This window comes from Zootoca vivipara, chromosome 1 (assembly GCF_965207765.1).
Source record: "Zootoca vivipara chromosome 1, rZooViv2.hap1.1, whole genome shotgun sequence".
Classification (NCBI taxonomy): domain Eukaryota; kingdom Metazoa; phylum Chordata; class Lepidosauria; order Squamata; family Lacertidae; genus Zootoca; species Zootoca vivipara.
In genome coordinates, this window is record NC_142582.1 from 21,557,873 (window position 1) to 21,581,866 (window position 23,994).

General features: G+C 41.2%; 1 protein-coding gene across 50 annotated transcripts in view; it reads right to left on the bottom strand.

The window, feature by feature from the left end:
- TTN (titin) overlaps positions 1 to 23,994 on the bottom strand; it is a 290,139-nt gene that overhangs the window by 84,001 nt on the left and 182,144 nt on the right. For all 50 annotated transcript variants that reach the window (XM_088676590.1, XM_088676579.1, XM_088676604.1 and 47 more), the window contains 34 exons: positions 22,910 to 23,176; positions 22,572 to 22,711; positions 21,447 to 21,573; positions 20,466 to 20,608; positions 18,886 to 19,009; positions 18,114 to 18,380; positions 17,727 to 17,824; positions 16,175 to 16,343; positions 15,804 to 16,070; positions 14,684 to 14,950; positions 14,305 to 14,583; positions 13,271 to 13,679; positions 13,045 to 13,169; positions 12,684 to 12,950; positions 12,031 to 12,300; positions 11,515 to 11,817; positions 11,115 to 11,417; positions 10,570 to 10,757; positions 10,351 to 10,465; positions 9,408 to 9,692; positions 7,702 to 7,853; positions 7,423 to 7,570; positions 6,431 to 6,608; positions 6,219 to 6,340; positions 5,787 to 6,074; positions 5,399 to 5,695; positions 4,802 to 4,988; positions 3,658 to 3,773; positions 3,267 to 3,566; positions 2,020 to 2,319; positions 1,823 to 1,928; positions 1,248 to 1,444; positions 850 to 1,155; positions 457 to 735 (listed from right to left, as the gene is read on the bottom strand). In XM_088676590.1, the coding sequence (XP_088532716.1) occupies positions 457 to 735; positions 850 to 1,155; positions 1,248 to 1,444; positions 1,823 to 1,928; positions 2,020 to 2,319; positions 3,267 to 3,566; positions 3,658 to 3,773; positions 4,802 to 4,988; positions 5,399 to 5,695; positions 5,787 to 6,074; positions 6,219 to 6,340; positions 6,431 to 6,608; positions 7,423 to 7,570; positions 7,702 to 7,853; positions 9,408 to 9,692; positions 10,351 to 10,465; positions 10,570 to 10,757; positions 11,115 to 11,417; positions 11,515 to 11,817; positions 12,031 to 12,300; positions 12,684 to 12,950; positions 13,045 to 13,169; positions 13,271 to 13,679; positions 14,305 to 14,583; positions 14,684 to 14,950; positions 15,804 to 16,070; positions 16,175 to 16,343; positions 17,727 to 17,824; positions 18,114 to 18,380; positions 18,886 to 19,009; positions 20,466 to 20,608; positions 21,447 to 21,573; positions 22,572 to 22,711; positions 22,910 to 23,176 (7,389 nt within the window). The remainder of the gene's footprint in view (positions 1 to 456; positions 736 to 849; positions 1,156 to 1,247; positions 1,445 to 1,822; positions 1,929 to 2,019; positions 2,320 to 3,266; positions 3,567 to 3,657; positions 3,774 to 4,801; positions 4,989 to 5,398; positions 5,696 to 5,786; positions 6,075 to 6,218; positions 6,341 to 6,430; positions 6,609 to 7,422; positions 7,571 to 7,701; positions 7,854 to 9,407; positions 9,693 to 10,350; positions 10,466 to 10,569; positions 10,758 to 11,114; positions 11,418 to 11,514; positions 11,818 to 12,030; positions 12,301 to 12,683; positions 12,951 to 13,044; positions 13,170 to 13,270; positions 13,680 to 14,304; positions 14,584 to 14,683; positions 14,951 to 15,803; positions 16,071 to 16,174; positions 16,344 to 17,726; positions 17,825 to 18,113; positions 18,381 to 18,885; positions 19,010 to 20,465; positions 20,609 to 21,446; positions 21,574 to 22,571; positions 22,712 to 22,909; positions 23,177 to 23,994) is intronic.

Genomic DNA, 23,994 nt, shown 5'->3' on the forward strand with positions numbered 1-23,994 from the left:
CTTCTACTTCTTGTAATCTGAGCTTGTACTCTCTATGCTTTGTGTGCTTTCTGTTCTGACACTTTCTGAGCTCTTCTTGACCTCAGGGAGGGCGGTAGGGGAATGCTGTCCAATGACTGTGAATCTGTTAACCCTCTCTCTTCCAGTGTTTCTTCTCCTAGCTCTTCCCCATCCAGTATATCCCAGCTTCTGCCTTCTGAACTATGCCACTCTGCAAACCACTGTTCCAAATCAATACTGTCCTCCTCCTCCTGGGAAGATTCAGGATCTGGATGCATAGCAGGGGGAGTGGGAGGGAAGGGAAGGGAAGGGAAGGGAAGGGGGAGGCTCCCAACCTTCCTCCTCAGTGCAGCCCTCCACAGCATGGTCCCTGACACTAAGAGCTGAACATCTTGTCACCCATTCACCATTATGAGTCTAATTCACATAATTGCCAGTATAAGAAAAATAAATTACCTATTACTTTGACATTGACTGTACCGGTTGTTGAACCCAGTTTATTCTCCAAGTTAATAGTGTAAACGCCAGCATCAGCATGGACTGCATTTGTTACTTCCAGCAAAGCAGAGATGTGGTCGCTCTTCATTGTTATTCGGTCACCTGCTTTCAGCTCCTTCCCACTCTTATGCCAAGCAATGGTTGGAGTTGGAACAGCTCTGAACGGCACGGGGATACTTAACTTTTCACCTTCAACCACAACGAGGTCTGTAGTCTTTATATCAACAGTTGGATTACCTGTTGTTGTTGTTTTAAAAAACCCCCACAGAAAAATAATTTCAGTTAGTGTGCCAAAGCAATTTCACAATTTATAATCTATTTCATGACTGTTTCAAGAACAACTATACTCACAGTCTGGATCTTTGGCGACAACGTTTTCTGATATGTCTGACGGATCACTAGCTCCTATCGCATTGACAGCTCTGACCCTGAGAATATATTCCTTGTCAGGGACAACACCTTCTTCTGCTTTGTATTTCAAATCTTTGACTGGTCGAGAATTTATTCTCATCCATTTTTCAGTTCCTGCTTCACAGAGTTCTATATTGTATCCGATTATAGGACTGCCGCCATTTTTCTCTGGTGGTTTCCACGCAATCGAAATATGTTTTCTTCCTGCGTCTGTCACGTGTAAGTCCAGAGGAGGCGAAGGAGGGCCTGCCGGAATACCAAGGTAATGTTATTTTCTGTCATTCTATTTGGCACAACACATATGTCATTGATTCTAATTTCCAATGCTTGTAACTCACTTGTTGGATCTTCAATTGCCAGGATGTCAGTTGGTTCACTAGGGTGACCACAGCCGGCTTCATTTTCAGCACGGACCTGGAATTGCACTTCTGTACCTTCTATGACATCTGTTACTCTGAAATTGCAGTCAGGGCCTGATGTTCTGCCAGCTTTCACCCAGTGCGTGCCAAGCTTCTCTTTCTTCTCAATAACGTATCTGTGTGAAGAAGAGACGTTTATAAGTTGCATGAATACATACAATTCAATCAAGTAGAAAGATTTAAATAAGAACAAATCGTTCATTTAGATTTGAAACATTACTCATCTCATCTAATAGATGAATGTGTACAATGAACACAATAAACTTTGGAACCTTTAAAAATAAATGTTCTCTATTTTCTCTCCCTGCCCCAGATTTTACACTCTTTCCCAATATATTCTGTGTCTGTCTGTCTGTCTGTCTGTCTGTCTCTTCCTTCCTTCCTTCCTTCCTTCCTTCCTTCCTTCCTTCCTTCCTTCCTTCCTTCAAATGTATAAACTGAACCTCTAAGAGGTTTACAATAAATAAATAAATATAAAAACAATTCTCTTTTACCGTAGAATTGGTCTGCCACCATCATTCTTAGGGGGTTCCCATTTTAAGTCAACATGTCTCTTTGTCACTTCGACTGGTGTAAGTGCATATGGTGCTCCAGGGGTAGCTAAATTAAATAATATTGATAATTAGGAAAACAGAAATTTAAAAACGATGACATAGTTTGTTGAAGCTGAATTCTGAGTGTGTGTACTTACTGAAGGTGTCTTTTGCAAGAACGGAGTCCTCGATTTCACAGTAGTCACTCTGTCCCACTGCATTTTCTGCAGCTACACGGAATACATACAGAGAGCCTTCTGTTAGTGGTGTCACTGTATATTTGGTGTCCTTAACTGTAGTATCAACCGTCTGCCAGCCTTTCCGCCGGACATCTCTCTTTTCAACAATGTAATTTGTAATGGGAGAACCTCCGTCGCGTTCTGGTACTGTCCATTTAAGGTCTGCAGTGTTTTTAGTGATATTAATGACCTCAAGCCATCGAGGTGGTGAAGGAGGATCTGTAACAATATTAAAGCAAAATATTATTAATATGAATATGTTTTAATGTTTCCAGTGCAACCTTAACACAAACCATAGTTCTGATGAATTAGTGATGGTGAATTAATTGATGTATCATCTTTTACGCGTGTAATCCATCAATTTATAATCACATCACAAAAGCAGCTAAAAACAGTATACCTGAAGGAGTGTCTCCACCCCCATCATTCAGCTCTGAGGGCCTTCTGGTGGTTCCCTCACTGCAAGAAGTGAGATTACAGGGAACCAGGCAGAGGGCCTTCTCAGTAGTGGCGCCCACCCTGTGGAATGCCCTCCATCAGATGTCAAGGAAATAAACAACTATCTGACTTTTAGAAGACATCTGAAGGCAGCTGTGTTTAGGGAGGTTTTTTAATGTTTGATGTTTTATCGTGTTTTTAATATTCTGTTGGGAGCCGCCCAGAGTGGCTGGGGAGACCCGGCCAGATGGGTGGGGTATAAGTAATACATTATCATCATCACCACCACCACCACCACCACCACCATCATATAAAAACAATACAAAGAATAACTGAGGGTGAAACGAAAATATATTCAATTGTCTTTCGCAAGTACAGACAGTGGCAGCCCCACTGAAAACCCCATGCCAAATGTGCTTCTCCGAAAATAAGACACCGTCTTATATTTGTTTTTCCTCAAAAAAACACACTATGGCTTATTTTCAGGAGATGTCTTATTTTTTCTCTCCTCCTCCTCCTGCCACGGCCCGCATTGCTGCTGCGCCTATCACTATGTCTTATTTTTGGGGTATGGCTTATATTCCTTGAATGCTTAAAAATCCTGCTATGTCTTATTTTATGGCTACGCCTTAAAATAGGGGAAACAGGGCAGTTACTGTGGAGCAGGCTTCTGATACTTTTGGGAATTGAAGGAGAAGCTCTCTTGCAGAATGCAGTGACCAACTTACTCAGTCTCTCCTTGCAAAGCACGGGATCGCTGGGCTCACTAGGCTCACTCTCTCCAGCTCTGTTCACAGCTCTGACACGGAAGGAGTATTCTTGTTTCTCCATAAGCCCTTTGAGGAAGTGTTCTGTTGTGGGGATTCCTTCAGCCACTCTCACCCACTCGTCTGTGCCAGTCTTTAACAATTCAACTACATACGATTCAATCTTGGCACCGCCGTCGTGTTCTGGCTTCGTCCAGTTCAAGAAACACGAGGTCTTGGCAACGTCTTTCACAGTTGGCTTGCCGGGTGGCCATGGGGGATCTAGACATGAATTGGTAACTTGGATTAGAAAACCCCAGCATTATGACTTTGAGTAAGTTATAAAACTCATCTAAGAAAAATGCTTTCATACCAATAGGGTCCTTCACTAAGACTGGCTCCGTTGCTCTGCTTGGCTTTCCTGGCCCAGCAAGATTCTCTGCCACGACACGGAACTTGTACTTCTTATGGAACGTGAGACCTTTAACCCTAATAGTAATGATGATAATGCTCCAAATGTAAAATTTGTAATACTTATTACTTGTCAACGCTGTAATTAAATACTGTGCATCATCACAAGTGTACATCGTGCATAAAAAAAAATCAATACCTTAGAACTGTTCAGAGCAAATATATGCTATCACCCCAAACCTCTCTGTGTACATGGAGGAAGGACTTTCCTATTACTGTATCACTAGAAAGCCTCAGACACTGGTCAGATGTAATATAATCTGCATTTCTGTACTATTCATTAGTAGATGATATATATGGGTATTACTTAAGATTCTAAGGATGAATAATGCTTGGGTGTAAGAAATATCTCTAGTTTGTATTAGAAATTCATATTACAGTTGTACCTTGGATCCCGAATGCCTTGGTATTCATAGACGTTTTGGCTCCCGAATGCCGCAAACCCGGAACTGAGTGTTCCAGTTTGCGAATGTTTTTTGCAACCCGAATGTCCGACAGGGCTTCCGCAGCTTCCGATTGGCTGCAGGAGCTTCCTGAAGCCAGAAGCTGCACTTTGGTTTCTGAATGCTTTAGAAGTTGAACAGACTTCCGGAACGGATTCCGTTCAACTTCCAAGGTATGACTGTACTGGGAGTTCAAAAAGCAGAAGACTATATTCATCTCTAAGAAGTTCTGATATCAGCACTAATCTTATGAGCAGCTGCAGTGATGTAGAATCACATCAGAAGTCACAATCCCACTACTGTTTCCATAGCAGAAATTGGTGCTACTGATAGTATGGTTGTCCTATTCAATGGCTCCTATGTAGCGCTGGTCGATGGCTATGAACATGATTTAGGAAATGGCTACTGTAGACCCAAAGTACGGACAGCAATACAATTATTTGATGCTATTACAGAGCACCAGTTCATATTTTATTCTAAAGTATGACAAGGTTTCAAAATCAAGAGTATATAAAAGTCAACTGTTTACCAAAAAACAAATAGCAATCTTCTCAGTTATCTAGCTATATTTTTTTAAAAAAATGAAACATATAATGATCTTACTTGAATGTCGTATCTTTAACTGGTATTTTATTGCAGCGGACCCATTTATCTTGATCAGGGTCCAACCGTTCAACCCAATAACCAGTGATAGGGCTGCCACCATCTTCATCTGGTTCCACCCAAGTCAATGTTACAGAATCTTTAGTGATCTCAACAGGCTGAACTCGTGTAGGAGGACCTGGTGGATCTGTACAAAGAAGTAGAAAAGGGAACATTGACACACCGTACTTGCAACTCCTTTTGTGCAAATCTAATAGGAAGCACCTGTAGCAATAAATGCCATTTCATCAAATAAAACAATTGCCATGGAGAGGCTGCTAGAAATTGTCTCTTTGTGGCTGCTGCCTGCTACAAATGACAAGTAGATTATGTGTACCAGCTTGCCATGAATACTGACCCTTACCCACAGGCTTATCTCCATATCACCAATGATAGTGTAGAGACAAACAACATTATGGTGGGGACTGACCCACATGGAGAAGTGGTACCTATCAATGACACGCCATGTGGAGTGGCTACCACATTATAGTTTCTAGCAGGCTCCCTTGGCGGCCATCTTGTGACAAGCAGTCCTTTCTGTCAAGCAAATAGACTTACCAAATGGATATTTAGCAACGACAGGAACGGACTGGGCTGGCTCTCCAACTCCGTACATGTTTTCTGCGCTGACTCTGAAGATGTACTCCTTAAGGGGTGTTAGGTTTGTTACTTTGAAGTTTGTCTCTTTGATAGTGGATGATAGTTTGTGCCACACTTCACTGTCTGTAGCTCTTTGTTCCAGAACGTAGTTTGTGATTCTGGAGCCGCCATCATCTCTAGGAGGATTCCAAGTCAAAGCACAAGATACGTTTGTAATGTCGGAGATATCAAATGCAGCTGGTGGGCCAGGCTTATCTGTGGAAGCATAGCAATAGTTTGAACCTCTTCTATTCAAATATTTCGTTAGGAAAACATTGAAAGTTATTTCTATGGAAACAAAACATACCTAGGACATTAACTTCAACTGTAGCTGTTGCCCGACCACTGGCATTTACGGCTTCAATAATATAGGTGCCGCTGTCACTTCTCTTGCTCTCTGTTATTATGACTGTAGAATGGTTAGGTTTGGATTCAATGGTTATTCTTTTATCAGTTCTCAGGGTGTGTTCAGCTTTTGTCCAGCTAATCCGTGGCTCGGGCTTTCCATTTACCCTTGCCGGCAGCTCTATCTTAGTTCCAGCTTTGACAGTGATTCCAGCAAGCAGTTTCACATCTAGGAAAATCTCAGGGGCCTCTGATTTGAGAGAAAAATCAACATGTTGTTAAAATAGAATTCGCAACCGCACATTTTATAAACACAGAAGAGTCAACAGCAGAAACACATGCACCAGTGTTTTCAAGAGTATAGATTAAGTATGAATGGGAAATCAAAAATTACCCATTGCATCCACAGCCTGGATTTCATCTGTTGGCTTGCTTGGTCTACTTGCTCCTTGCCTGTTCAGAGCCTTCACGCGATAAGCATACCATTCTCCTTCCTTAAGTTTTGTCACTTCCATTCTGTTAATCAGAAAACAAGTTCAGCGTACTGCATGCTTAAATGTAACCATCCAATTTTGTAAAACATTTCTCCATACTGCAAGCTCTTACTTTGTCTCAATGACTGGTTCGCCACAGGGCTCCCATTTGTCAGTGCCACGCTGGCATTTTTCAACCAGATAGCCTTTGATACGAGAACCGCCATCATACTTAGGTGGATCCCATGTGAGGAAAATGGACTTAGATGTTGGATCTCTCCATTTCACATTCTCTGGTGGATCAGGCACCGCTGCAAGGAGTTGGGAGGAAAGAACATGAATAATTGTCTTGTATAGAGTGTGTGCCTTATAGTGTGCCTTCTTTTTTAATTCTTTACTGTCTTTGGGGTGTTCTTCTCACATTGGGCACAACAGGAAAGACCCATTTGTTGGTGCAAGGTGGCTCCCTAATTTCTGTCAATTGAGGGTTCATTAATACTAGGCAGCAGTTTTTCAGGGGATACAGAGGGCTGCAGTGCAGAAGAGGGGGTGGAATTATTGCACAAATAGTTCCATTTATGCATCTTTGGATCCAAGCCTCTGTTTTTCTAATACTACAGGTAAAGGTAAAAGTAAAGGGCCCCTGACCATCAGGTCCAGTCGTGTCCGACTCTGGGGTTGCGGCGCTCATCTCGCTCTATAGGCCGAGGGAGCCAGCGTTTGTCCGCAGACAGCTTCCGGGTCACGTGGCCAGCATGACAAAGCTGCTTCTGGCGAACCAGAGCAGCGCACAGAAACGCCGTTTACCTTCCCGCCGGAGCGGTCCCTATTTATCTACTTGCACTTCGAACTGCTAGGTGGGCAGGAGCTGGGACTGAGCAACGGGAGCTCACCCCGTTGCAGGGATTCGAACCGCCGACCTTCTGATCAGCAAGCCCTAGACTCTGTGGTTCAACCCACAGTGCCACCTGGGTCCCTTAATACTACAGGTAAGTCATACCAAACCCTTATCGATTCAAACCCTGCTCTTTTGCTTTCTTTCAATACTTATGTCGCTTAGCACAAGTTACTACGTAAAATGCAGATATACAAAATCAATAGGAATAGTTAATTAAGAAAACTCACTAGCAGGTGCTGACATGTTAACAGGCTCATCAATGTAAGCAGGCTCTCCTGGTCCACATTTGTTACATGCTGAAACCCTGAACAAATATTCCTTCCCTTGAACCAGATCTGGTACAGTGAACTCTTGGTCAAGGACGTTATCGATCACCTAAAAACAAGAGAGGTTCTAAGTACTTAAAGAACTTTTTTTCCCATAGCAAGCACCAGCATATTTCATACAACCTTCAGCAATACATATTAGAAATATAGGTGTTTTGGTTTTGGAAAGAAACTGCGTACCTTGACCCATGTTTTGCGGCTCACTTCACGCTTTTCAATAAGATAGCCAGTCACTGGGCTTCCTCCATCATCTTCAGGTGTTTCCCAATTTAATTGGACTGAGTTCCTAGTTATCTCTCCAATTTGTAGTTCTCTTGGTGCACTTGGGCGAGCTAAATATAAATATCCATCATATTATAAACCAATTATTATTATAATATATATATATATATTACTTGTTTTTTCTTTGATGGAAGACTTTGGCTGTTTGGTTACACTTACTAGATGTTAATTCATGCTTCTATTTTTTTAAAAAAAGAAAGAAGGATTAAGGCCACAACTTACTTCTGAGTAAGCATTCTTAGGACAGTCTGCTAACTGTTTATAGCTAAGTTTATTGACCCCCCTTGTATTATAGGATTTCATAACAAAATGGTACAATAGAAGTTGCCAATCTAGGCAATTTTGGGAGGAAAGGCAGCACATAAGTTTAATAAACAAACATGCTGCTGTTGTTTAGTACTATTCAGGGGTGCCAACTTGAATAAAATATTGGGGAAGCCAAGATAAGCCCCGCCCCACACAATTGATCACATGACATGGCACACACATGCACCCATCAACTTTGGGAAGGCCTATACCCCTCATATTTTTTTTTTGGGGGGGGAAGGGACCTTGGCCTCTAGGAGTTGGCTCCTATGGTGCTATTCATAACCATAGCTGCCAAGTGTCCCGTTTTTCATGGGAAACCCCCGTATTTTAAATCGTTTCCCGCTGGCAGCCCGGATTGGAAAAAAATCCCTGTAAATCCCCCATATTTCCTACCTGCCAGGGAGGCTCCATTTTGGGTGCTGGTGCAGCCCGATTTCCGGTGCCCAGACATGGGTAGCGTGGCACCGGAAGTCGCTTCTATGCATGTCCGGACATGCGTAGAAGTGACTTCCGGTGCCGCTCCGCTCGTGCCTGGGCACTGAAAATCGGGCAGAGTGGCACCGGAAGTTGCTTCTACGCATGTCCAAAATAAAACAAGCAGCACGCAAAGGCACCAAATTCAATCCAGTTTCAATCAAGTATTATTAATCCAAAGAGAAAACAATAAGAGAACCATATACAAGTGCTGACACAAGAGCCAAAATCAAACGTTAAACAGATAGCATGTACAAATTAAAGGCAAACCAGTCTTTATAGTCTTTGAGGCTATCTAGCGGTCAGCAAGTGGCAGCAGGTCGAACGAGGTGTCAATGGTAGTAGACAGGCTGCCGGCGTTTTTTTGCCTGTTTCGCCCATATGACGGGCTTCTTCAGTAGTTCTCCTTGTACTTTTATGTTTAGTGCATTCAAATTTGTATGAAACCACTTATCTTGGCTTAGGCCACAATGCTCAGGTGTTTTTTCAAAAGGTTCTCTCATTTACATATTCAATTTCTTGTATTCAGAGTATTTTTGGTTTGAGCATGTATTGACTAAGCCAGAAGTGACTTCCGGTGCCGCTCCGCTCGTGCCTGGGCACTGAAAATCGGGCAGAGTGGCACCGGAAGTTGCTTCTACGCATGTCCAGACATGCGTAGAAGCGACCTCCGGTGCCGCGCCGCTGCTGATCCCGCATTTTTCAGCGGGAGACTTGGCAGCTATGTTCATAACAAATTTGGCTTGTTGAAACTCTTGGATTTTACACACATGGTTATTGATAAAACAGGTTATATACAATTCTTCAGAATATATGCTCACCAATGACATTAACATTGATTTCTCCTGATACAGATGACACAGGGTTTTCTAATTTCAAGGTATAGATGCCTTTGTCTGGCCGTTCACTTGGGGTAATAACAAGCTCTGCAAAGGCTGCAGACGTGTCAATTTTTACCCGGTCACCCTGTTCTAAAACTTTGTCGCCGACAGACCATGTGGCAGTTGGGACTGGATAGCCAGTAATAGGAACACGTATTTTGACAGGATCTGGAACAATAACCTCCAGTCCATCTTTAAATCCACTCAAGTCCATTGTAGGTCCAGCTGAAATACAAACACAAAATATGCTGATTAAAGTTACAAACTTAATTTTTTTTCTCCACAACACCATTAAAGGGCAATTGCCTTCGGAATCTGTTCCGATGGAAAGCATTATTATAGATGCTTTCACATGGTGTTCTATTGAGAACACATCATAAAACTGTTTCATAATCTGATGAAATTAGCAATATAGAAAGCCGATATATAAGCTTACTCTAATTAAAAGACACCTAAATGTTCAATTTAATACATTTAAAATAATAATAATAATAATAATAATAATAATAATAATAATAATAATTCTGACTTGTTTAGCAATGCAGCCTTAGAGGACAAATTGTAAATGTAGAGCAGTGCTACCTAGTGAATGTTAAGGGTTTCCCTCCATTTTAGTATAGCTTAGACGAGGCCTACAGACCCTCTGGATGTTGTTTTACTACAACTGGCTGGAACTGATTGGGGTCCAACAACATCAAGAGGGCCACATGGTCTCCAATCCAATACTGTTTTAGACTGTTACTGCTGAGAGGGGGGCATTTTTTTTTACTGCTGAGAGCAATATTAAAGTATTGTTTTTATGAACAAGCATGAATAGTCTCATATGAACACAACCTTTCCTTTCAAGCTGTTGACTATGGCAAGAAGCTAGAATTCAACTTACAATGAGGATCATCAGCAGTCAGTGGTCCAATAGCTTCAGCAGGATCTGACACACCAGCAGCATTTTCTGCAGATACTCTATAATAATACCTGGCTAGAGGTTTCAATCCAGTTACCTATGAAGACAGAGGAAAGTGTCATAATTAATAATCACTATTTGTTTTTGTTTTTTTTTAAAAAAACCTTAATAAGATTTTTACTTCGGAAAGAAATATGGTACCTTATAATTAAGACTAGGCACAAGTTTTGCGTTGCAACGGATCCAGTTGTCTGTGTCCTCTTCCCGCCTTTCAATAATGTAGCCCAGTACTGGGCTGCCTCCGTCTTTCAAGGGAGGTTCCCATGTAAGTTTCACAGATGACATAGTTTGGTCAGAATGATCGAGGTTAATGGGAGGACTTGGCTTTTCTGCAAAACACAATGATTTGCACAATATAACGGATGGCCAGAATCAGAAGAACTATGCAACTAGTCCCACAAGTCTGAAAGGGTTACTCTTAAGTTCCTCAAACAACAGTATCCTAAGCCCATGACAAACTGCTGTTTTGAAACTAGCAGGGATGTCCAAAGTACATGTGATGTGACATAGGGACATGTTGTGTATAGAAACAATAGGCATTAGCGCAGGGGTCAGGAAACTTTTTCAGCAGGGGGACGGTCCACTGTCCCTCAGACCTTGTGGGGGGCCGGACTATATTTTCATATTTTATAAGCAAATGATATTATAACTATCTAGAAATATTTTCTTATCGCCTGCATACTAACCGATTGGATCCATAATCTTCACTGCATGTGTAGAAGCACTAGGCTTGCCAATTCCAACCTGGTTTTGAGCTCTGACTCTGAAAAAGTATTCTTTGTTTTCCACCACATCAGTTAAGGTTCCAGCTAAGTCATGTGCTCCTGTGGTCATGGCTGGCTCCCACTTGATCGAAGCTCTGTCACGTAATTCAATGATATAGCCCGTAATCGGAGAGCCTCCATCATAATCTGGGGGTTCCCAAGTAAGAGATGCACCAAATCTGTTCACATCAACAACTTGTACATTGAGAGGAGGTCCTGGGACATCTGGAAGGTGATAAGAGAATTTTTTTTTAAAAAAACCTTATTTTCCCGTTCAACAGAACTTCAACAAATTATAGTCTCCAAATAACAATTTTCTTACCAAATCTGCTCTTGGCTTCCACAGGTTTGTCTGTTTCGACTGGCTCACCCGTGCCCACTCTGTTTTTCGCACTCACGCGGAAGAGATACTCCACACCTCCCCTTTGAAGGCCAGTTACTGTGTATTCACAACTGTCGGCACGATCCGTTGCCAAAATCCAGGTCTTTCGTTTGACATCACGCCTTTCAACAACATACCCAGTGATTTTACTACCACCATCACTTTCTGGTTCCTCCCAGGCAAGGCTAACCTCACCATCAAATGTCTCAGTTACTTCCAGGTTTCTAACTGGGCCAGGGACATCTGGGAATAAAGCGAAAGTATGTTTACTTAAAAGAATCTGGGATTTGCTTTGAGTTTCATAAAACAACAACAACTTAGTGAGGTGCGTGGATGCAGTTAACTTCTACTTATTTCTTATTTCTCTCGTCATTATATACCAATGCTTTTGTTTTCTTCAGCAGAAAAACAACAACATTCGGCCATAGGACAGAGTACAGGAAATGATGAGCTTACCAATAACTTGAACATTGATGTGTGCTTCAGCTTGGCCATGCTTATTTTTAAGGATGATTTTGTAACTCCCTCTGTCTGTTGTCTTTGCTTCGTGAATTCTGAAGGTAGTACTCTCAGGTGTTGTATCAACAGTAAGAGTGGGCAAGGCTTCTTCTCCCTTAAGCCACTCAGCTTCTGCTCGTGGGTAGGCATCATATGGAACCATCATAGTCAATGGCTGCCCAACATCTACCACAAGGTTCTGATCAGCTATCTTTATTCTTGGAGCAGCTAGGAAAAACAACAACATTGAAATACATTACAGAAAATTTGAAACAGAAAACAACAGCACAGTTTTGTGATTTTTTAAAGCAACTTTCGTGTGAAGGGAGAACCAAAATTATAACCATTAGTAATGTTGTATAGACACCATCTTGTACCATTCTGGCCAATGGGGGCACTATTGGTGCCTCCAACATACACAGATAATTAATCTGTGCTGGGTAAAGATCATTCTGACTTCTAAATACACAGAAGCTACATTACAAAACTGCATAATAAAAGCTACATCTTGCTTGTAGGATCTCAGTGACAGAGCTTTTTTTATTAGCACTAGAAATGTCACATTACTCATATAAATATTATTTTATTGTTAAAAAATTTCAGAGGCTTACCTGCCAGTTCTAGCTTAGCTCGAGCTTCTTTATCTTTGGCAATAAATCTATATTCTCCTTGATCGCGAGGCCTAATCTCACATACTTGCAGCCTATGGACCTTTCCTTCACTCATCATTTGGTGTTTATCTCCCTGGACTATAATCATGTTATTTCTCAACCATTTGACTTCCACCTTATCTTTATTCAGTTCAGCAAAGAAAAGGACGTCAGAGCCAGGGGCTTCGTAAATATCTTGTGGTGGCCGGATAATCTCCACAGGAATTTCTGGTCAAAATAAGAACAAAATTTAGATTGTGTTGACATATTTAAACAAAAAAAATATTGAAAGGTGAAAGATAAATAGAAATTGTAAGCATACCCTCCACAAAAAGTCTTGCTCTGGATCTCCTGTCATCCACACCACAGGAATACTCGCATTCATCCTCTGGCCTGCAGTCTTTTATGATTAACCTGTGTAAATTTCCATCCTTTTCAAATTGATACCTTTATTGCAGACAGAAAAAAAGGATGTGTTAAATTCAGAGGCAAAAGTCCATACAGCAACCATAGTACACCACCAACCAGTTAAAAGCACCTGCACCTACTTTTTGCCCTCTTTAATCTCTCGTCCGTTTCTGTACCACTTCACCATTGCTTTCTCTTTGGAGAGCTGGCAGCTGAAGACTGCATCATCAAATTCAGTGACTGTCTGGTCCTGCAAGTGCTCAATGAAATCTGCAGGTGCCTCCGTGATAATAAGCTCTGCAGCCGACTTGTCTTGGCCAGCAGTAACAACGTACTCCCCTTCATCTATAAACCCACAGTTTTTAATGATAAGCGAATGCTTGTATTTATCCACTTTGTACAAAATGCGGCGGTCAAAGGTGACTTCTTCGCCATTCTTTGTCCACTGGAGGGTTACGTTGAGGCGGTTAACCTTACACCAGAACGTGACAGACTTCTTCTCCATGGTTTCGATGTCTTGAAGAGGCTCAATAATTCTGAGGTCTTCCTCTGTTTAAGAGGGAGGTGGTTTGAAAAGTGTTGTTAATTTACATCCTCATCCAAACAAGAGTGAAAGCCTATGCCACTTAGAATAAGAAAACACCAGGGCTTTTTTTCTCCCAGCCAGAACTGAGTTCCAGCACCTCTCTCTCGCTCTTTTTTAAAAATAATTTTTATTTGATTTTACAGATATAGAATTATAACAATACCAATTACATATCCCTAGTTAGAATTTTCTCTCAATCTCTGGACTTCCCACCATCCCTTCCATGGGTCTTATTGTTATTCTTTTCACCTGCATATTATTTCATAGTCCATATTTTATCTCTCCATTTTATCCGTAGTATTTGCTACTTTACAAGTGTTATTGCAATCCTGCTAATGTTTTCATCTGACAGTGGTCTCCTAAATAAATTATATTCCCTCCCCCCCAATCTTTATTGAAGTTTTGGTCTTCTTGGTTCCTGAGCTTTCTGGCCAGTTTTGCCATTTTGGCATTGCCCAACAGCTTAGTTTGCCATTCCTCTCTGGAATGGCACACCTCTCAAGTGGGCACCATTGCTATTATAAGAGAACAATGGAGGAATTAATGGAAACTCTTTTTCTAGAATAATAGCCGTGGGAAAACACTTACCAAGCACAGTCAAAGTAGCAGAGCTCTTTACTTGTTCTCCTCTCTTGTTTGCCAGGACTATGTTGTAGGTTGCTTGGTCATTCAAATGGGCGTCTCTAATTCTTAGAGTGTAAACTAAATCCTTATGGACCATGATGTATTTGGCGCTGTCGAATATTGCTTCTTCATCTTTGTACCACTTCGCCTTGGCACCTTCTGTATTAACCTCACAGTTAAAGACAAGCTCTTCTCCCTCTCTTACTTGTTGGTCCTTCAGTGGGATGACAATCCTGAGTTTTTCTGCAATTTGAATTTGCATATTATTATTATGTGAATTACATCCTCACAAAGGAAATAAAAGCATGCCCACAAATGTATGAGAAAACCCCATAAAGCTTACGGATCACAGATAAGCGGGCTGTTGCTTTGGCTGCACCGACCATGACGGCATAACTTCCTTCGTCATCCAGGACAGACTCTTTAATGACCAGGACTCTCTTTTTGCCGTCGGAAATTATGTCATACTTATCATTGGCTTCAAGAACAGTATCATCCCTTATCCACTGTACGTCAAAGGCTTCTTTGGATACTGAGCAGACAAATTCTGCTTTTTCTCCTTCAAGTACTTCAACGTTCTGTGGCCTGGTTATAAATTCTGCTGCAAGTTCTGAAAAAGACGTTGGGCATATTGTTTTTAGTTTTTGATATGGGAATAAGTAGATCTCCCCCCCATCTAATTGATAACCGAAAATATTTTCAGTCAGCAAAAGATGTCTCAGACTGACTTGACATGGCCGTGTCCTAGCATAGATGACACAATCGTGTATATTCGGTCAATGAGAAGTGGGTCAAAAACCCTACTCAGCTGCACACATGTAACTAGGGCTGGGTGATATGTGGTTTTCAACATTGTGATGTATCACCAGCTAAATACCCCAATCTGCTGATATATCGCAATGTCTGAAATAAGGAGGGAGGAGTAAATAAGAGGAAGAAGAAGCTGAAATGCATCGCCCAGCCCTACAACTGAGCAAGCTCCCATTCTGCTCTAGCTCACGCTGGAGGGGTTTGATATGGGGTGAGCTTCCTTAAACTGCTCAGCTGAGGCACACATGCACACACAAACACACAGAAGGGAGGAAAGAAGGGAGGAAGGAAGTAAAGAGTGCCTGTTCATTCAACTCAAGGAGACCTAGAAGCACCGGCTGACTTTCTGGTTTTTCCAGTACAGTCGGGGCTTTCGCAGTCAATCAGAAACCATGCTTTGGTTTCCAAACGTTTTGGATATTGAACGGACTTCCAGAACGGATTCCATTTGACTTCCAAGGTATGACTGTATTGTGAATTTTTGCATAGCGCGCGCACACACACACACACACACACACACACACAAGTTGTGATATAGTGCTGGGTCATTTATTTTGAAATGGTTATCACGATGTGGTCTAGAAACCGGCTTGGGCCCAGCCCTACATGTCACCTGGCAACACCTGTGAAAAATTCCAAAGTAGTTTTCTTACCATGAACTTTCAGCTTGCCAGTTGTCTGACTGCTAGGAAGCTTGCAGCTGTATGCTCCTGCATCGTCAAGATTAGCATTGTGGATGACCAAAATTCTCTTCCGGCCATCAGCAATCTGTTCATATCTACCACCATCGGGCAACTCCTCATCGCCTTTGAACCAGGTAACTTCTGCATCGGGCTTGGAAACTTCACAAATCAGTTTGACAGTGTCTGTTTCACTTGCTTCCACATTGGGAAGTTTTTTGGTAAAGACAGCTTCCTCTTCTGTAAAAGAAAAGAAGAAGAAGAACAATAGTTGTATTTGATCATAATAGCGATCAAGCCATTGCTCTTTCACGTAAATACAACAAACTTGATTTTAGCTTTACCTATCACTGTCAGCATGCCAGAGGTTCTGGCTCCTTTTGCTTCACATGCGTATTCTGCTTCATCATCAAGCAGACATTTGTTGATAACAAGTATTCTCTGGGCGCCTTTAGCAATGATGTCAAACTTCTTGCCTTTTCTGATTTCAACACCATCCCTAAACCACCGTGCCTATATTTAAAATAGTGATAAAAAGTTGAACAGAATGCAAAAAAGAGATATCAACTGAAGCAGTAACTGAGAAATCGAAATATATAATTACTGATTGTATTAGATTAAAGCATGCCTGGATGATATTTTACGCTAAATCATAAACCAATATTCCACAGTGAATATAGATACGCTCCCTATGAACATGTCAAATGGTGCACATTTCATTGCAATTATTTTTCAGCTAAACCCAGAAATCAGCTGTAAGCATGAGAGTATTGGGTCCATTGGTCATTCCAATTCGGCCGTTTGGAAGTTGCACATGTGGAGATGGATTAGAAAATTGATGATAGTGTCAATCACCTATTGGGAAGGGCATAGTATTTGGCTCTAAGTAAAATATGTAGGCAAAATCTACATTCAGATAGGTGTATTTTATTTTCATTGGCAGTACTGGTTTTTCTTATTAAGGTTCTGGAAATCTGCTTATCCCCTTTTAGGAGTGCAGCGGCTTTGTGGGATGAACAGCACCTCCCCCCCCCACCTGCCGACAATGCAGGACTGGGTGTGGCAGGCTGGTATGGAGGGTTGGCCCCCCTGGAACAATCAGGCTATGAGAATCCTTAAGGACCCATGCCTCAGATCCATATTTCCACGTCATAGCAGCACTAAGAAAGCTGCTCAGGTGCCAATCTGATCCTTGAAGAGCGAAGAAGGAGGGCCAATGGGTGGGAAGGGTGCTCAGAGGCTTTGAGGGCACCCAGGTGGCGCTGTGGGTTAAACCACAAAGTCTAGGGCTTGCTGATCAGAAGGTCGGCGGTTCGAATCCCTGCAATGGGGTGAGCTCCCGTTGCTCGGTCCCAGCTCCTGCCCACCTAGCAGTTCGAAAGCACATCAAAGTGCAAGTAGATAAATAGGGACCGCTCCAGTGGGAAGGTAAACGCCGTTTCCGTGCGCTGCTCTGGTTCACCAGAAGCAGCTTTGTCATGCTGGCCACATGACCCGGAAGCTGTCTGCGGACAAACGCCGGCTCCCTTGGCCTATAGAGCGAGATGAGCGCTGCAACCCCGGAGTCGGACACGACTGGACCTGATGGTCAGGGGCCCCTTTACCTTTACCTTTACCTAAGGAAGTCTTTAGGGGTGAAAAAAATGAAGCGGCTCAGGCACCACACTGGCAACTGGAGATCTATAGTAAGGAGCTAGTGAAGCTGGGACTGAATGAGGCAGACAACCTAGATCATCTTTTGGTTTGAGCTATTAGTAGACACAATTTCCACCTTCTAAATGCTTTGCGCTGCCCTAGTGACTAGAAAAATAGAAAATGTTTCCTGGTGGCTGCTGTGAGATTCTGTGCAAAAGCTGTTGAAAAGGGCAAATATTAAGAGACACAAACATTACAGACCTGAACATTTGGTCGGGAAATTTCACATTCAAACCGAGCAACTTCTTTTTCTTTAACTTCAATATCCGTAAGGGGCTTTGTGAACTCAACATGAGGTGCTACAAGGGAAAAAAAATTATTTCCAGTTTGAAAACAATCTCTCTTTTTTTCTTATCTGTGAATCTCAGTCCATGGTAATGGCCTTAGTTATAATAATTTATTCTAATAGATAAAGTAGAGGTTCCCACTTTTGTGGATGAAAGAAAAAGCCCAACCCACTTAAGTCAAAGGTCTGCTTGTTTTACAGCACCATCAGATTGACCCACCTATATATCTGCAACATGCCTACCTTTGGAATCATGAAACAAGTATCTATGTATTTATAAGCAAATTATGAGTAAAACTTACGTTCAACATTCAAGAAACAAGACGTCTTGAAATCTTTAGAATCACATGTGTACGTTTTAGCATCGTCCAGTGTGCAGCCGTGAATGATAAGTTTTCTGACTCTGCCATCAGCAATTATATCATATTTCTTTGTCTTGTGGATTTCTTGGCCATTCTTGAACCATTTCACTGGCGCATTTTCTCTGGATACTTCACACTCCAGAACTGCAGTAGCTTCCTCCTCTACGGTCTGGTCCTCAAGAGGCTTAGTAAACTCAACAGGTGGTTCTGTAAATGGATATATGATGTATGAAAATAATGTGAAAACTGCTGCAAGGATATAATAGGAAACCCAGAGGGGGAGGGAACGGGGGAAGTCTAAAGATTTATGGCAATGGTTAGAATCAAGAGTTTTTTCTTTTTTGTGTGTATTTTTCTTTTTCTTTTTATATTTTTCTTTTTTGTTCTGTTATGATGTTATTTATTTTCTTTTGTTATTAATGGAAAATGATTTTTTTAAAAAACAGGTGGTTCTGAAGACAGGGAGGGGAAAAAAAACCCCACAAATCATGTTGGTGCTACATGCATCCTTTTTTTGCTCCCAAGAGATTGAAAAGCTAGCTATCATTTTGCTCTTTTTAAAAGTCTGAGTTATGGCCAGAATTGTTTTCAGCATTTTATGTGTAAAAAGTACTGCAGAAAAGGATCGGCCCAATCATGCACTCTGCCTAACACGGATCAGTAGCCTCTAGCATACTGCTAATGGAATAAATTTTTACTTTAGGAAGCCTACCTTTTACAAAAAGATTTGCTTGAGTTCTGAAATCCTTTGCAGTCAGTTTGACTTCTCCAGCATCTGTTAGTTTCACATCTCTTAGAACAAGGGTGTGAACTCTACCTTCAGCACGGGGCACGATCTTAAAAGAAGAAGAAGAAGAAGCAATGTTCAGGAGAATAGATTTGGTAAGCAAACATGTTTCAACCTTATATCAAACATTTGTGTTGGCATATGTCTGTCTATATAGGCTGGTAAACAAAGACTCCCAGTTATACACCCATGCATTGGGGCCTCTTTGATTTCTTGTTTCAATTTCAGCTCTTCGTGCTGCATCAGCCGCCAAGCCCCAAAGGCCTCTAGAGTTTTGTGAGAGTTGGCAGACTGAATCCACCAGCTGATTGGTGGAACTGTAAACTTCTTCAAAGGGTTGGTATAATCCAAATCAATCTAAAAGGGGAACTACATGTATAAGAAGCTTTTCATCATAGCTCCCCCGTCCAGCTGGGAAGAACTGAGGAGAGACCTGGTTCTGCATGGATTATAGTCCCTTACTGGACTGGGGTAGGAGTGCCCTAAACACTATTGTTTGTGTTAGCATAGGCCCATTTAAACTAATGTACATGGGTTAATCAGAAGCAAAACATAAAATCTTGCCAATTATTAATATGAAAGTTGAAATATTTAAGATGCATCTAATAATGCGTAACCATTAAAAAACTTTTCATGGGAACAGTAAGTATTAATCTATCCATTTAGCTAAATCTCGCTATGCTAGTTTAAATTTAATGTTTTGATTAGGCTGAATTGGCTATGGTAATTCCAAACTGGTACTAACTGGGCCTCATTTTAGCAGGTATAGTTCTGTTTTCCTTTGCAAATTTTCTCTGCATAAGCCTATTATTAACAGACACTCTGATGACTTAAACAGAGGATCTAAAAAAAGCAAGCACCAAATAATATTTCACTGAATGCAACTTCTGCATGTTATTACTTATACTACTATATGGCTTGATGCTAAAACATTTTAAATATTGAATGAACCGCATTCCGGGCTGTTCACATCTCAGCGTTAACAGCACACTTGATGAAGGGTTAAAAATAGCTGGTGAGAAATGCTCGGCGAGCAAATCTACCGAGAAAGTTATCTGGAAGCCTGCTCAAATGCCTGAAATGGAATTTCAATCTCCTTAATCCCCTTATATGCAGAACTGGATGCCAGCTCTACATTCACAGAAGGAAAAGAATAAGGAGATGCAAACAACCATAAACTTCACCACAAGTATCAAAATATTACATATCTCTTTATGTTAGCCCTGATACAAAACCTCCCCAACCCCTTTCACCTGTCACTTTGGAAGTTTTATCTTCCACCATGTGGAAGGAACTGATTTTTCTGAATGATATTTTAGAATAGTGCAATCCTACGGATCTCTACTCAGAAGCAAGCCACATTGGGCTCAGTGGGGCTTACTTCCAGGTAAGTATGTATAGGATTGCACTGTCAGTCTCACAAAAGGGAGGGGTAGGAGAGAAGGAGGGAAAGAAATAGGGCTGGACACGGAAAAAGGGGAGAAGAGAAAAAAGGTATTCTGTACCTTGTCATTGGGCTCCAATTTCTGTCCTTTCAAGAACCAGTCCACTACAATTCCCTCATAGGAGAGTTCACATTCAAAGTTTGCCGTTTCACCAGCTGTTACAGTTACATCCTTCAGAGGCCTCAGTAGGCCAATTACACGTGCTTGACGGAACAAAGAAGACATCTTCAGATTAGCCACCTGCACCTTTTGCTAACTGCCATAGTGCCTTTCCCCAAGAGAGAGGGAGTATGATGTACGGAGGCTATTTAAATTCCCTGGCTAGATCTGGGCCCTTGGGGTTTTCAGGGGGAGGGCTGGTCACTGGAGATTCCCTATTTGCGGAGCCTGCTCCTTTTAAATGAAAAGATCAGCAAGAAAGCTACGTTGCATCTGTCTCCTTTGCCAAGCCCTGCATGTCTCTTGCTAGATAAGGCATGCGCCTTCCAAAATAGCAAGGCCTACAATTGGACAGAGAGACAAGTGGTCACCAACTGTGTAGGGTGTTCCTGTCCATCAAGCTACTGGCACTTTCCACAAATGTCAGCATGGTGTTACCTCTCAGATCTTATGCCCCAAATGCCAAGCACAGCAGAGAGTCTGTTTGTAATATTTTAGATTTTGTAACAACTCATTATGCTACCTTGCCAATCATCCTGGAATAAGGAGGGGCGATTCCAGTGCTCTAAGAACCTGTTATTATAAACTAATTGAAAATATTTATATAATGTAGTAACCTATCCCACGATCTAAAAAGAAACAAACTAACTGAATTAGAAGTATCAGAATTAACTTATAAAAAGCTTTTATTAAGAAAGAATAAGTGATACAACTATATCAAATAACTACTCCCCAACTTAAGCTCACCCGACTGTCTCCTTCTCATTTACTGTTCCGTTAACAAAATATCACATGCCCCACTCTGACTCCCAACTTGTTTCAGTTTAGCTCAGTTACTGGTGTAAAAGACACGTGATCTTGATACACTTAGAAGACACTTACGTTTTACTCGAAGATTGGCAGTTGATTTGGCATTGGCTGCTTGGAAGTCTACGCTACCGGCCTGGTCCAAGCGCACGTTGTAGAGTGTAAGACAGTGCCTTTTGCCTTCCTCCTTAATTTCACAGTCCTTTCAAGAGCAAACAAATGCAAAGGTTTGTACAACACTCATTTCTAATAGATTTCACTTCCTTTTATCAGGTCCATATTTCTGGTATTTGGATATTCAAAATGGTAGCAACCTTTCATTCCCCTTTGGGACAAAACATTGCACTGGCTGCAGCTCTTTTACAACCATGTTCTCAACATCCTGCCTCGGAGTACAAATACCAGAACAATACATTCTCTGGCATGTACATTGACCATACTTGGACCCCATTGTTCTGTATCTAATGGCTGTGTGAGCGGAAGGGAGCTTGTGCAACCAATATTTTCCCTCCCCAATGCAGCCCACTGTGCCTCCTGTAAAGCCTCTTTGGAGGGTCAGAGGCCCTCCTGAACAGTGTTGGCTGTGTTGCAGCCAGCTGCTGAAGAGCTAAGGTTGGTCTGGGCAATGTGTGCAACCCTTCCATCTGCACACACAACCAATGGCTACGGTATGACCTACTGAACTTTTGCAAAACTTTGACCACAGGCCTTCAACCACACATTGTCCAGATCAATGAGATGTTAATGTGCTAAACATGGACATTGAATTTCTGAATTATTTGCATGGGAACATTAACAAAAAAAACCCTATATATGGCTACAATGCAGTTATTAAATTCCAGTACAATTGCAAGTAACATATTTTTTATCAAATATTATTTACATATTACTTACAATTGCTTTTCATTACAAAAGCAATCTTCACATTTCTAATGTTACTTCCTCTGAATTATATATTTTCTATTGTGTGAATATGAAACACGGATAAACTACATTCTATATATTTTGCTTAACTCTGCATGGTTTACAATTCCAGCCATTTAAATTGCGTCAATATACAATTATTTTCTCTGTACCCCCCCTACAGTACTTTCTCAGATCTTCCAAAGATTTTCCAAAGTTTTATGCTCTTCCATTTGCATATTTTAGGCAATATAAGCCTCATTTAGAAGTGTGGAAATGTTTAAAAGGATCGCTTACAGGTGTCTGTGTCAAAGGCTCCCCTTTCAATTTCCAGTTAGCATGAATATCTTCCTCAGAGATTTCTGTATCAAAACGTGCAGTCTCTGTCTCAAATATTTCCACGCTATATAAGGGACGTACAATCTTAATATCACGATCTGTGAAGGAAAAAAACACCATACACCAATATTATTAGCTTTCATGACAATGTTGATGAGCAGGGTTCTACAACAGAAGGATCAAGAAGATTTTATTGATGTGTTTATTAGGAAGATTTATATCCTGTCTTTCGAATGAATGATCCTCAGGGCGGCTTAAAATAGAATATAATAATACACCAGTAAGGGTGGACTTGCCTTCAATGTTCAGCTTGGCAGAAGTCTGATCAGTGCCGCAATCACAGGTATATTGACCGATGTCTTTCTTCAAGGCTTTCTTGAGGATGAGTATTCTCTTTTTGCCATCAGCCTTGATGATAACATTCTTAGACGGAGTTAGTTCTTGTCCGTCCTTAAACCATTTTACGGGAGCATTTGCTTTGCTAATTTCACATTGCAAAATCACTTCATCTTTCTCCACAGCAGTGTAATCTTGAAGCTTCCCAGTAAAATAAGGATCCCCCTCTGCAAGTCAAGGCGAATATGTGACATTCTAAGATTATTCATATGTTCAAAATTGAACCAACTTATGCAAAACAGTTCTCCTTTCAGGTAAGAGTGCTTTTTAAGGATTTTTGATGTAGGGCAAAGTTTTCTAAAAGCAAATTTTAAAGCAACTTTAATAGAGTAAATTATTGTTATTAGGTAAAAGTAGCTGATTCTGCTTTTCATTTTTTTCCCCTTTACACGGACCCGAAAGAAACCTGTTTCTGTGGTACACCACAAACTGGTTTATATTTATTTATTTAGTTATTATTTTGGTTATTTAAAAGAGATTTATACCCCTCCTTCCCGAGATTTGGATCCACAAGGCGGCTTACAACAACTTCAAAACAAAGTTAGACAATACGACATCCAAAAATTTGTACAAGGGATGACGTTTCCCAAAATACAAGACTAAAACAAAAATAAAATGGCAGCACAAAAACTTACAGAAGAGCCATAGTAAAGACACTGAACGCTATTACTGATAATTAAAAAACAGGAAAATAGGACAGTTTCAAAGTAATGCCTGAATGACAATAACAAGCATGGGTGTTTGGGGAAAGGTCCCAACAGATAAAAACATAGGAAACTGCCTTTCACCCAGGCAACCCATAGGCTCCATCTAACTCAGTACTAATGTCTACAATGGTTGGTTGTAGCTCTGCAGGGTTTCAGACAGGAGTCTTTTCCAATGCTACCTGGAGAAGCAAGGGATTGAATCTGGGAGCTTTTGTGTGCAAGGCACGTGCTCTGCCACCGAAATAGTCTTAACTGATGAGTAGACTTGTATGTGAAAA